This window comes from Rhipicephalus sanguineus, chromosome 6, assembly GCF_013339695.2.
Source record: "Rhipicephalus sanguineus isolate Rsan-2018 chromosome 6, BIME_Rsan_1.4, whole genome shotgun sequence".
Classification (NCBI taxonomy): Eukaryota; Metazoa; Arthropoda; class Arachnida; order Ixodida; family Ixodidae; genus Rhipicephalus; species Rhipicephalus sanguineus.
The window spans coordinates 16,900,493-16,914,913 of record NC_051181.1 but is presented as its reverse complement, the minus strand read 5'-3'; the positions used below and the strand labels follow the sequence as shown (position 1 = coordinate 16,914,913).

Sequence of the window (14,421 nt, the reverse complement as noted above, 5' to 3'; positions counted from 1 at the left end):
TGGATTCGCCATCGACGCGCCGCGTCCACAGCGAGGGGAAAGACCACGTGACATCGCCGACTACCTCGCGGGAACGCAATGGACGCCCCGACAACCTTCCCGTTCGCCGTCGCCAGGCCGCTACGTCTCTCCCCAACGCCGACCATACACTGGCCCAACTCGGGGCCGGTCACCTAGCCCGTATCCGGAAAACTAAGGGCAGCAACCGATGGAGGTGCGGTTGCTGTACGACGAAATACCGAAGATCCTCCGCCGCCGACGACAACGCCGCAACGACATCTAAAGAACACGCCGCAAGCCGAACGAAGCCCTGACGTCGAAACTTCACGGCCCGAAGAAGACCTGACGACACAACGACGAAGCAGCGGGACAAACCGACGTAGCCGTGATCCGACGCCGCGACCAAATCGAAACGGTAGGCGACGAACGAGTGACCTCGACGTTCTCATCGACGGCCACAACGTCACCGCTCTCGTCGATACTGGAGCCGACTATTCCGTCATCAGTGGACCGTTCGCGACGAAGCTGAAGAAAGTCAAGACCGCCTGGGAAGGCCCCGAAATCCGCACAGCGGGAGGTCACCTAGTAACGCCGGCAGGAATCTGCACAGCGAGGGTCTCCATCAACAACCGGATTTATCCCGCAAGCTTTGTAGTCCTTCAGCATTGCTCCCGAGATGTCATCCTTGGTATGGACTTCTTAGGCCTTCATGGTGCAGTCATCGACCTCAGATCGAAGTCGATAACACTATCTACAGAAAAAGCATTACCGCGGTACACGCCGCCAGGGAAGCATGCCTTGAATGTGCTGGAAGACCAAGTCACCATTCCCCCTCGCTCCAGCGTCATCATTTCCGTCGGCTCTCAGAAAGTAGCAGACCTGGAAGGCGTCATTGAAGGCGACCAGCACCAGTTGATTAACCGCGAGATTTGCGTCGCAAGAGGAATAGCAGAGTTGCGGGGAGGCAAAGCAACAGTGATGCTCACAAATTTTAGCAACGAGTATAAGCACGTAAACAAAGGCACGACAGTCGCCTACATCGAAGAAATCACGGCTACGTCGATGGCTTTCGCCATCGCCGATTCTTCCGAGCCAACACCGACGAACCAAGCTTCTCAACCAGTTTTCGACGTTAATCCTAGCCTTCCGAAGCATAAACAAGAACAGCTCAAAACCCTGCTCTTGAAATACAGGGACTGCTTTTCGTCATCGTCAAGAATCCGCCAGACCCCAGTCGCAAAACATCGCATCATAACAGAGGAAAGTGCCAGGCCACTCCGGCAGAGCCCGTACAGAGTTTCAACGCGAGAACGCGAATCCATAAAGAAACAAGTCGACGAAATGCTACGCGACGACATCATCCAGCCGTCGAAGAGTCCATGGGCGTCACCCGTGGTGTTAGTGAAGAAGAAAGACGGAACCCTACGCTTCTGCGTCGATGATCGCCGCCTCAACAAAATCACGAAGAAGGACGTCTACCCTCTCCCACGGATAGACGACACCCTGGATCGACTCTACAACGCGAGGTACTTTTCGTCGATGGACCTCAAGACCGGCTATTGGCAAATCGAAGTCGACGAGAGAGACCGAGAGAAGACTGCCTTTATAACACCAGACGGCCTCTTCGAGTTCAAGGTTATGCCCTTTGGTCTTTGCTCGGCACCTGCGACGTTCCAGCGCGTTATGGACACCGTGCTGGCTGGACTGAAGTGGCAGACTTGCCTTGTGTACTTGGACGACGTCATTGTGTTTGCCTCAAGCTTCGACGAACACCTCCGGCGCCTGGACACTGTACTACAAGCAATCAAGACTTCTGGCCTCACCTTGAAGCCTGAAAAGTGCCGCTTTGCATACGAGGAGCTGCTGTTTTTGGGTCACGTGATCAGCAAGGGTGGTGTTCGCCCAGACCCGCGGAAAACAGCTGCCATCGCTGCCTTCCCGCCCCCCACCGACACGAAAGCCGTGCGCAGTTTTCTCGGCTTGTGCGCCTACTACAGGCGCTTTGTCAAGGAATTTTCACGAATCGCCGAACCGCTAACTCACCTCACGAAGACCGACGTGCCATTCAAGTGGGAAACGGCGCAAATCGAAGCATTTGAAGAACTGAAACGACGCCTTCAGATGCCTCCTATACTAGCACACTTCGACGAATACGCCGATACGGAAATCCACACCGACGCAAGCAGCGTAGGACTCGGCGCCGTCCTTGTGCAGAAGACTGACGGGCAGGAAAGGGTCATCAGTTATGCTAGCCGGTCGCTATCAAAGGCAGAAACGAACTACTCCACAACAGAAAAGGAGTGCCTAGCGATCATCTGGGCTGCATCCAAGTTTCGCCCCTACCTCTACGGCAGGCCCTTCAAAGTTGTGAGCGACCACCACGCATTGTGTTGGCTAGCTAACTTGAAGGACCCTTCAGGTCGCCTCGCACGGTGGAGCCTACGACTTCAAGAATTCGACATTACCGTCGTTTACAAGTCCGGAAGGAAACACTCCGACGCTGACTGCCTGTCTCGCGCCCCCGTCGACCCACCGCCGCAGGACGACAAGGAGGACGACTCCTTCTTGGGAATCATAAGTGCCGACGACTTCGCCGAACGACAGCGAACGGATCCAGAACTCAGGGGCCTTGTGGAATACCTCGAGGGCAGGACCACCGTTGTTCCGAAGGTATTCACGCGGGGACTGCCGTCATTTTTCTTGCGCAACGGTGTTCTCCTAAAGAAGAACTTCTCACCGCTTCGAGCCGATAGCCTTCTCGTGGTACCCTCGACATTGCGGCCAGAGGTCCTCCAGGCTCTGCACGACGACCCGACGGCTGGACACCTGGGTGTTTCTCGCACGCTAGCAAGAATACAGGAGAAGTACTACTGGCCGCGCCTTTCCGCCGACGTCACTCGTTACGTGAAGACCTGCCGGGACTGTCAGCGACGCAAGACACCGCCCACTAGGCCAGCCGGACTTCTGCAGCCTATCGAGCCACCTCGACGGCCGTTCCAGCAAATCGGGATGGACTTACTGGGTCCGTTCCCGACGTCCAATACCGGAAACAAATGGATCGTCGTAGCTACAGACTACCTTACCCGCTACGCCGAGACGAGGGCCCTGCCTAGAGGCAGTGCCGCCGAGGTAGCGAAGTTCTTCGTTGAGAACATCGTCCTGCGTCATGGCGCCCCAGAAGTTCTCATCACCGACAGAGGTACGGCGTTTACTGCTGACCTAACTCAGGCAATACTGAGATACAGCCAAACAAGCCACCGCCGGACCACAGCGTACCAACCACAGACAAATGGCCTGACCGAGCGGCTAAACAAGACCATCGCCGACATGTTGGCCATGTATGTCGACGTCGAACACAAGACGTGGGATGCCATCCTTCCGTATGTGACCTTCGCATACAACACGGCCGTCCAAGAAACGACGCAGATGACTCCGTACAAGTTGGTCTACGGAAGGAGCCCGGCGACGACGCTCGACGCCATGCTACCCAACGTCACCGACGAAGAAAACCTCGATGCCGCCGCTTACTTACAACGTGCCGAAGAAGCTCGACAGCTCGCCCGCCTGCGCATCAAGACCCAGCAGCACACCGACAGCCGTCGCTGCAATCTTCGACGACGCTTCGCGGAATACCAGCCCGGCGACCGTGTTTGGGTCTGGACGCCGATACGCCGACGTGGGCTTAGCGAAAAACTCCTTCGGCGATACTTCGGGCCATACAAGGTTCTTCGACGCCTCGGCGCTCTTGACTACGAGGTGATCCCGGACGGCATTACGAACTCCCAGCGACGCCGCGCACGACCTGAAGTCGTCCATGTCGTGCGCCTTAAGCCGTTTTTTGCGCGTTAGCGAACCTGGGGACTCTATTTTTCTTCCTTTGTTATTGTAATTTATTTTTGTATGCACTTGTTTTGTTTTTTTTTTCTCTCTTCTATGTTCTTTCACAAGCATCGGGACGATGCTTTTTCAGAGGGGGGCAATGCCACGCCCACTTCTTGTCTTGTTTTGATGTATTCGGGTTTGACCGGCAGGGACGGTTATCAACGCTCGACGCTGTCCGCGAAGCATTGTTCGAGAAGCTTCACGTCTATAGTAGATCGTTCTGTTAAGATTGCGCCCCGCACGCGAACGTTCCAGCTTTGTCTAGAGATAACGCCGCCACCAGCGATATTGCTGGAAAGTTCGATACCGCCTGTATAAAAGCCGACGCGATTGACCGCTTGTCAGTTGATCGACGGACGACGCCCTGTTCGCCGCTATATTTGTACAGCGTGTATTGCTGTAGTTATAGTTCTCATTTTCCGGCCACAAGTTCGGCCAAATAAACAGTTTCATCCTGCAAACGCCGACTGCTGTCTTCATCGACGTCACGACCACGTGACAATATGAACCGCTGTCGCCTGGTGGATAGCTATACCGGCTTATCGGTCAATGGTTTTCTGTCACGCGCTACGGCCCTAAACCCCACTTTCGTGAAACCGCCTACGTCACCATATACAGCTCTGCTCAACGAGTTTCCGGAGATTACAACGCAGTCTCCAATGGATAAGACCCCCAAGCAGCACTCGCCTCGCAGCCTCACGCCGAAGATTGGGTATCACACCTCCCCATCGTGCTTCTGGGCCTGCGTTCAACACTTCGGCCAGAACTTGCCTGCTCTGTAGCCGAGATGGTTTATGGCTGCACACTCCGTTTGCCTGGTGACCTCGTCAGCCCCGTTACTACGCAGAGTGTTTCGGATCCATCTTCTTTCGTCCAGCGTCTGCGGGTCTTCATGCAAAACTTGCGCCCATCACCAACTTCAGCTCATACTAAGAACGACGTTTTTCTGCCGGCAAACCTACAGACATCTTCACACGTTTTTGTTCGTGTCGATGCGTCTCGCCGTGCTCTTCAGCCTCGCTATGACGGTCCTTTCCCAGTCATCAAGCGTTCTGAACATCATTTTAAATCCTGCGTGATGGGCATGAAGACACAGTCAGCATTGAAAGGATCAAGCCGGCACCCATTCTGACAAGCTCTGTCTGATCATTTTTTTTTCTTCAAGTGCCCATGGCCACTTGTCTGCAGGGGGGCCTATCTGTGGCATACTTTTCTTCTTCTTCTGACACGACACACTTGGGACATAAACTAGTAGCGGGTAGTCTGCTGAGGAGAAAGAAGAAGTAGTTGGAACAATGGCGGAGATACATTAATAAACCGCACTGTGTTTTCGGAACCGCGTTTCAGAGTGCTATCCTGGCATAAAACTTGCCTGCTACATTGCAATGGACGAACGATCTGTTGCTGGGCGTATTGTCTGTGACAAAATTATCGTCAAGAGCACATGGTGGTGGTGGTAATTGAGAAGGGATGGGAGCAGAACATGCTTTGGATTAATTAAGATACGGGGCCACAGTCGTATTGTGAAGGCATTGTGGCACTGCTCTCAAACAAGAACAGAAATTGCATTCTCATGCAGCAAATAAAAGTACTATATTGATGTAATAGACATTTGTTTATTGTTTTCTTGATACTCAATCATTCGACATTGGGTTAATTGAGACACTTCTTCCGTGAGGAGAACTTCTTGGCCTAGTTGGTATTGCTTACTGTATGACATTCTGCCGCTAGTGAAAACAACACACACAAGAAAGACATGAACATGACAACATGTCGTGTTCGTGTCTTTCTTTTGCGTGTTGTTTTCACTAGAGGCAGAATGTCACACAGTAAACATTTCTTCCGGCTCCACAAAATCCAAATTAATGAGCTTTTACTGTTATTTCGTTAGCATGTCTTCACCCAACTTGATAATATTCCGTGTAACGAAATAAGTACTGAAATTCATTGAGCAGGTTCAACTATATCTAAGAAATATCAACCGGAAAATCATGCTGTTTCACAGGTACAGAATGTTTCAATGAAGAGCTCTGCACTAACCTGGTGTCGGATGTGCTACTGAGGCGCTGAATGCCGGCCCCTTGTTGTGACCGTTGCTGCCGTGTCGTGTCCGGGGCACTGGCAATGCGCGTCACCTCGGTGTGTGCCCCTGGCAGAGAGCCCCACCCTCCGCCAGCCACGGCGACCAAGCCGGAGTCGCTTGCCAGCCGTCCGAGGGCTCGATGCTGGAGGTTCTCGTGGCTTCCAGCGCGGCCGTGCACAGCGTCCGCCAGGCTCACCGCAGGTGGCGGAACGAGGCCCGACGACACTGCGGCTCGCATCTGGTACAGCCGCGGGTCAAACGCTGGGTTGAGCGTCAGCTGCCGCTGGAGCTTGCGGTGGAGGTTTCCACTGCCCAGAGTGTCCTCAGCGCTGCTCGCACCGCCAGGCGACAGTACGGGACTGCTGCATGAAAGGCACGGTCGTTTCATTAAATTAACACTTTCGTGACCGCGGAAAAATCGGTTGTTTTTGGCTAGTCCAGGAAATATTTTTTTCCTGCCACAGAATATAATTGATGCTAACGTGTAGGGTATGAAATGATAGAGGAAGAATTGGTCTTTCTAACAGTATTAATTCCAAACAGCGGATTTATTTCGAATTCAATAAAAAAAAATCAAACAAAGAAAAATGCATCAAAAAGAAAGAAGGATTCATAAAAACATCAATGCTACTCTGCAATGGTTAAACATTTAAAAAAATCGAAATATACGTTTTGAACGCAAAGCCCTCGTAGAATAATAGTGGAAATATAAGCTCTGTAAGTGCACAGATTATTTACATAAATACGAGAATATAGGCACTAGTGCCCATCATGCCACCGCGCGATGCAGGTTCTCGACGCGGTGAAACAAAGGCTGGCTGTGCATGTTTCGGGAAAAAAATTTTTATTTCTGTTCAACTTTCCTAGCATAGTTTGCATTTCTGGTATTTTTCAATTTTCCTGTTTATTTGTTGAAATGAACAGTGTAGCCTGTTCGAAATCTGCAAAAATCCATAATTGTACCCTCATTTGACCTCTTTCTCGCTCATATACTGCCGAATACCATACCGACCTTCACATTTCACCATTTTCTCATCCACTGAAAGGTTCCGACGGGGTTAAAAGATAGCGTAGAAAAATCGTTCATGTGTTGCAATAGAGAAGACACGGGGTGAAGATTCTCGTGGGAGGCGACGGTCGTCTTCTTCAGATCAGAGACACTCAAGAAGCCTTGAACCTTTTCTGTGGCATCAGTGACGGTGGACGAAGGCCTGGAAATATGTGTCGTCGACACCAACACCAATGCAAGCGCGGGACTTCAACGATTACCATGTACACATGGAGTTAGACGAACTTGCTCATCTTCTCTTCAGTAACCTCCCTCCATGGATCCGTTCCTCTCACTGTATGCTGGCTTTTCGAAAGTATGCATCCACGCATACTTATCTGTGTGGTTGCATATCTCTCTGACGACTTCTGCGGTAAAAAACAACACGAAGACGCCGCCGCGCAGCACACCGGAGCGTTGGGTCAAAGTGTGCTCCGCGCCGTCTTCGCGAAGAGAACTGCGCTCTTTCTGCAGCCGGCGCCAAATGCTCCCGCCCGAACGAAGATAATAGCTGTTATTTTAGAACACACCAGATACGTTTACATCGACGCGCAGCAGCGATAAAACGACCCGAGGAGAAGACGAAACTTACGGCGGATATCTGCTGATGTTCCGGGGAGGTTTGACGCACTTTCGCCGTCCGTACTGAAGCCTGGCGAATCGAAGTCGTCTTCTGTGTCTGTGGTGCTACCATGATCCAGAGATTACCGCTCATATTAATCGGAATCCGTCGAAATTCGCCGTTTCTGTGGAGCACCGGCGAGCGGCATCGACGCGAAGTCCGAAACAATGAGCGCTCACCTACCCGACTGCGAACGAGCTTTAAAAATCTCCCCGCGGTGGGAAAAACAAACTCGCAAACAAAAGTGATAAAAAACATGTTATTTTATGCTTTGTATTGCGTTAGCTGTCCAGAACCGCTCAGAGAGTGCCAAAACTTGATCTTGAAGTCATCGATAACATACTATCGATGGGAATAGGCGTGGTCACGAAAGTGTTAAGGAGGCTTCGCAACGACCTTAGCTCATGACACAGGGTCATCACCTTCCTGATGGCTATAGCGTAGTAGAGCTCACCAGAGGGTACTGTATATTACCACATTGAAGCGACAGTCTTTATCCGTAGCCACAGAAACCAAGTGACTTGGGAATTGGCCTTGTTTGGGCAAACTTGTGCCCATAACAGAACTTGTGATGAAAACAGCATGCACGGTTGAACCTCGGTGGAAAGAATGCAAACACTTTATCCATTATAACCGCGATGCGAAACGTTCAAGAACAACCCACAGATGTGCATGCATCAGCTGATCAAGTGGACCCACTGTTTTATCAAGCGCATCTGCAACACACTAGCAATCCAGTGCTACTTGACGAAAGCCAGCAAAAGGACGGGACACGAGGCAGGCACAAACACCGCTGGAACAGCTGCTGTAAGTTCCAGCAGCCGTGGTGTCTGCCTCTTGTCCCGTTCGTTTGCCGGCTTTCCTCAAGTATCATGAACCAACTGGCCCAGATGCAGTGCTGTAAATTGAAAATCATGCTGTACGAAGAAACGGACACAAGCAGATATAAACACGTGTGGCAATATATAAAATAAAAAACAAACTACCCATGGCAAAAAGTCAGTTTTCTGAATACAGCATTTTTGTAACATACAGGCATTGCCACGAGTATCGTGAATTGATATTTCAGCCCCAACAGCAATTTATATCACCAGGACAAGCTGTATTTCGATTGAGAAAAATCACAAAAAATGGGCTCATTTAATGACATGCAGTAGGATTGCAGCATGTCCTTGGTGGCTACTAATCATCCAATAAAAATATTTCCATATTTTCGGTTACTGCGGTTAAAAATGAGATTTATCTGTTTTCTTGCATTTTCTCAAAACAAGCTTTTACTCACCCTGGTTGTTTGGTGCGACAATTTCTCAAGCTCTAGAAAAGCTACGGCTGTAACGTTTTTTGATGTATGAAGCTGGATGTACAAAGCTTGAAATGCTGCAAGCAGATTCTTTCGTCACTTCTATAATTTTTTGACCTTCCTATGTTCTTGATCATTAGTGGCTATACTGTAAACGCTGAATTTCAATTGGTAATTGTTGTTGGATTTTAAAACTGCTTGCAGCACTTGGATTCTTATTCATTCAGCTTTCCACTCATGCATTAAACATAACTTTCTGCCCAGTTTATTATTATCTATTGTCTCACAAAACAATAGCAATTAACATTTAAATTTCTCACTATATATATGAACCAAAGAATAATTACTGCACTTTTAAAATAAGCACAAAAATATACATATATATCTGTGCTTTTTAATTGAATGTGGTCAAAAAATAACAAGAGAGCCCCTTGAAGGAGCCCTGCAATTGCGTTCTGTAGCACTGTAGTGTGTTCAGTACTGAACACTGAGCAATACAGGAATGATAAAAATTGGTGGGTGGGAACTAAAGTTATGTCTTCAAAGTTGCAAATCTAAGCAGACGAGTGAAAACATTTCCTTTCACATTTCACTGTGCCAGTGATGTCACTGGCAGCTTCCAGCCTAGGTGCGCCTTTGATGGAGATATACCGAAAGAATCACCTCATGCTGGCTGCTGCAAGCCACCACAGCTGTAGTGGAAACAACTTTATTGTCATGTGTTGCAATTGTCTTCAAAGTATGATATTTAAAAATACAGAAGCTTTTGTATCAAAAAGTAACACTGCATCCTCTCAAGCACCAATCATGAGTTCTGTCTCTACCGTGCATTACTCATGAACGCCACTCATGCTCGGGGTCTGTGAAATTGAGCTATTGGTCGACCCTTACGCCAGCGTCCAATAAACGCCTAGTGCACAACAGTGTGCCTAGCTCAGACCCGAAAATGTTAGGTAGGTTTGACTTGGCGTGTCACACTGTGGGGATCCGAGGCGCGCCCGAAGCCACTGCGCGGGCATTTCGAATCCTTTCCCTCTCCCGTTCTCCCGCGACGGCGAGTGGCGCCATTTTGCGCTACGCGCCGACACTCGTGGTGGCGCTGCGCGCGGTCGGAGAGCCGCGAAATTCGGCGACTGACGCGCGGGCAGGCCGGAACGAACTCTCTCTCTCCTCGGACGCCGCTGGGTAAGCACGTATTTCTTTCCGGTCCAACGTCCCCTTTGGGAATCGCTGGACTGAAGCCTGCCTGGGTGCCTCGGCATCCTTGCAGGCGTGTTTACCTCAGTGTTAGCTCCGGTTCGTACGCTAAGCCAGAGAGCGGTGCCTAGTGCTCGTGCGCGGTCGTACCACGCCGAGTCGCACTTGCCGGAGGCCCACGCGTACGGAGATTGCCCTAACTCCCGCGACCAGGCCCAGTGGTCATCGCGAGGGACCTTTTTCCCGAGCGGCGTGTCAAAGCTCGCCATTGCGAGCTGCGACGTGCTTCGCGGAACCCCAGTTGGTGTATCGTCCGCGTGGGAAGCCCTTTGCTTCCCCGTGCCCGGGAGCGGACGTGTACTGTGTGTGTGTTGGGGTGCCGCAGAAGGCAAATAAAGTGTTTGTGTGTGTATGTTAGCTCGAACACTGTGTTTATGCTGCGCGGCGCTCAACGCCTTTGCTAGCTGAGCGCGTGCGGAGCGGTGCGCTAAACGTAAGCAGGCGACGGTAGACGCGGCCCTGTGGCTCGCTAAGCCTGAACCCGCGGTAGTCTTCGGCTCCGGTGAGCATCGAGGCTACCACACTGGCGCCCAACGCGGTATCAAAAGCTCATTAAGCCTTTGATTAGACTTAGTCGAGTCAGCACGCCTTTGCGTATCAGGCTCGCCGTGTTACCCGCGTTATGTCTGCTAGGCGTGAGTTTTGTCCGCTGTCGTTTTTAGCAGATACCGCTTTGCTCGAAAACAGGGCCAGTGCCCCCTTCGACCAGCATGCGCGACAGGCGCTCCCCGAGAGTGGCGCGACGCCGGCCGGTATCCCTTTTGAAACCGCGCCGCTTATCGAGCTCGGAGACAGTTCCCCACCGCTCGAACGCGCCGTTAACGCACCGACAGTGTAAGGTTCGGGAAAAAAACAGAGAGCTTGGGGAGGGCCGTTGGCGCCAGTTTGCCGGCACCGTGCCCCACGCAAACAGAGGGACGGCGTGGGGTTTACAGACATCTGTCAACGGGTCAAGTCGGCGCCGAGGGAAGGCAGTCGGTGGCCGGTTGCGGCGTGCCGGCGTCGTTTCTTGAAAGCACCCCCCCCCCCCTCCCCCGAGTGCGGGCTGCCGCGAAAACAACTCGGGAGGTGACCTCATTTGGAACACTGTGTAACGTCATCCCTTCGGTGGAGCGCTTTTCCCTCCGCGGGTGCGGCCGCATGGGTTCTAGGAACTGGCGCGCCAGAGTTGGCGGGACCACGTAGCCGCATTGAGGAAAGGGATGCTGAGAAGGAGGAAAAGAGGCCGACCGTGGAAAGTAGGGCAGTCTGAGCAGGGCGGTGTTACTGCGAGGCAGTACTCGGGTCTCCCGAGGTGTGGGCTATGTCCAACGTAGACGCTCTGACTTTGTAAATATGCTGTAAATATGTTGTTTTTGTAACCATCTGTATATAAACTGCTTTAATTCTCCATCATCTCCGAGCCTCTGCCTGCAAATCGCCACCACGACCGTCGCTGACGGGGCACCTCGGTGACGAACCTTCACAAGCCTGGTGGTCGGCCTCTGGCCGAATCGCGATCATCCGATCGCGCGTAAAGGACTCAAAACTTTACTGGTGGCAGCGGTGGGATCTCTTCAAGCATCTCGAGACGGCGAAGGGATTCAACAGGCTGTGAAGGGGAGGCAACGCTTCGGCAGCGGGTGAAGATTCCGTGTCGAGCACTCGGCGTGGGCGGAGAGAAAGCAGCGGCCTCAGCAAAGCAGTGCAGCACGAGGACCAGGGTCCTAAGGACGCCAGGAGACAGCCGTGGGAGTCGGCTGGCCTGCTTCTTCAAGTCGTCCACTGGGCGCCGGCGGATCGAAGCGGAAGGCTACAGCAAAACCAGCGCGGAGGGGAGGACAGGAGCTACGCAGCGGTCGTCTCGACGGGTGAGTGCTCTTCTTCTTCCGCCTGGGCCTGTGCACTGTGTTCGGATTAGGCTAGGTCGAGGTGTAAATGGAAACACGGTTCGCCTATTTAAATCCAGATAAAGGCACGACCAGCGGTATGGGCGACTCTAGCGACAACGAGGAAGTCGGGAACGAGGCCGCCGGTCTGGAGGAGCCAGAGAGCCATTCAGAAGTAGAAGTTCTCAAAATGAAAATCAGATTGAGAGAGTTAGAACTGGAAATTGCAAGAGAACAACGTGGCTCCGGGCCGACCCCGCGCGGTAACGGAGGGCAGGAGAACCACGGTGAAATGCGACATTTTTCAAAATTGATTAGAAGCGTGCTGCCAAAGTTCCCGACGGAAGCCGAGGTCCCGGTATGGTTTGAGGCTGCCGAGAGCGCGCTGGAAGGGTACGAAGTACCAAAAGCTTGGTGGGGCCAGATTATTTTTCCATTGGTCGCGGAAAAAATCCCATTTTTGTCGACGCGCTTGGCACCACCACAGCATAGGGACTACGAGGTACTGAAAGGCGCGGTACTCGAGGAAATGAAGCTTTCCGCAGGAGAATACCTCCGCCGGTTCCATGGGGCGAAGAAGCGAGCGGCAGAAGGGTGGCGCGCGTTCGCGACCAGGCTGCAGAGCTACTTGCGTTGTTACGTGGAGGCGAGAGGCGTGAGTACCTTTGAGGAGCTCGTCGACCTTTTTACCGCGGACCAGATGAAAGACAGCTTGTCGGAGGCCGCCTTAAAATATGTAACGCTCCAAGAGGGAGGGAGCTGGCGCAAGGCCCACGAAATTGCGGCGTTAGTCGTAACATTCGAGGAAGCGGAAGGCGAAAACAGTGGTGTGAAAAGGTCGGAACGCAAAATCATTGATACAATGACCACGGGCCCAAAGGATCGGGCTAAACCACTAGCGCGGGAGCCCACAAAGGCGCGGGGTTGCTTCCTATGCGGTGAGCATGGACACTTGAAGGCGGATTGCCCGCGAGCGGAAAATCGCGACGCCGCGGCGTCTGGCTCTCAGGAGAGGATAGGTTTGTCCGCACGCGTATCGGCGACGGCGATAGTTGCAGGAGGGCATGAACGCGAGCCCATCGGATTATGTTGCGGAGACGTTGGGGTTCGCGCCATTCTTGACACGGGCACTGACGTCACGGTCGTCCGGGAAAGCGTAGTCCCGCCGGAGCTTGTGCAGCCGCACGGGTCAATTACACTGATCTCCGCGTTCGGGGAAGAGGTACGTGCAAGGCTGACAATGCTGCCGCTGGCGCTCGCGCGTGGCCCAGTAATCTTCGCGGACGGTAAGGCAGCAGTGCCGGTGTTGTGCGCGCTGACGGACAAACTAAGGGCACGCACTGACTGTTTGTTGTCCGAGGATGCGTGGAAGTTGCTCAAGGAGGCGGATAGAGTTAGACAACAGACCGCGCACGCACCGCAGCCTGATATGCGGGCGAAGCCGTCGAGGGTTCGAGTGAGCGAGGCCGTGTTAGCGTTCGACGATCAGTGCTCCGGAAAAATGTTCCCTAAGCGGAACGGACCGGGTAGGGTCCGCGGCAGACACCGTTGGCGACGCCGACGGGGCAAAGATAACGCGGTAGTCGCTGGCGCTCCAGGGCTAGAACGTTCTGCACATCACAGAAAGGGCAGCGCCCATGTCAACGAGGGTCCGGTGTTGCGCGTGCCAAATGCATGGCGGTATCCGAGTAACAGTGCCGGGCAGTCGGCGGGAGGGGGGAGTGCTCCCCTTTGTGCACCAGCAGTACGGAACTAAGTCTGTGAACTCCGTGCCGCGGTTGACATTTTGTGCACGCGTTTTGCACGCCTCTGAAACCGTGTCACCCACAAACTGCGAGGTGGAAGTGTGTGTGCGCAGTGGACGGTTATTGGACGGACGTACATGAACGTTATTTTTTGTTGTTTACCTTCGCCGGGTCTCCCCTGTAACTGGAGACCCTGGCCCACTGTGTTTATGGCCGCGTAACGCAACGTTAGACATTGTTGCCATGTTCCTTTTTTTTTTCTTGTGGAAAATCGAGAGCGTGTTGACGCAAGTGTCGTGGTGCATACATGTTTAGCGTTGCGAAGGGCCATTAACCCTTAGCCGAGTACGGAGGACTTAAGGTTTCCCAAACCTTTTTTTTGTTTCATTGTTGTTCCCATAAGACGCGTCGGCCTCTTATGTGAAGCTTAAGGGGGGCGTGTAAGGTTCGGGAAAAAAACAGAGAGCTTGGGGAGGGCCGTTGGCGCCAGTTTGCCGGCACCGTGCCCCACGCAAACAGAGGGACGGCGTGGGGTTTACAGACATCTGTCAACGGGTCAAGTCGGCGCCGAGGGAAGGCAGTCGGTGGCCGGTTGCGGCGTGCCGGCGTCGTTTCT

General features: G+C 52.7%; 1 protein-coding gene across 1 annotated transcript in view; it reads right to left on the bottom strand.

Annotated features, from left to right (window-relative positions):
* Positions 1-14,421, bottom strand: part of LOC119395618 (ribonuclease ZC3H12A) — a 310,368-nt gene that overhangs the window by 23,093 nt on the left and 272,854 nt on the right. Inside the window, exon 8 of the mRNA XM_037662598.2 lies at positions 5,923-6,327. Coding sequence (XP_037518526.1) covers positions 5,923-6,327 — 405 coding nt within the window. The remainder of the gene's footprint in view (positions 1-5,922; positions 6,328-14,421) is intronic.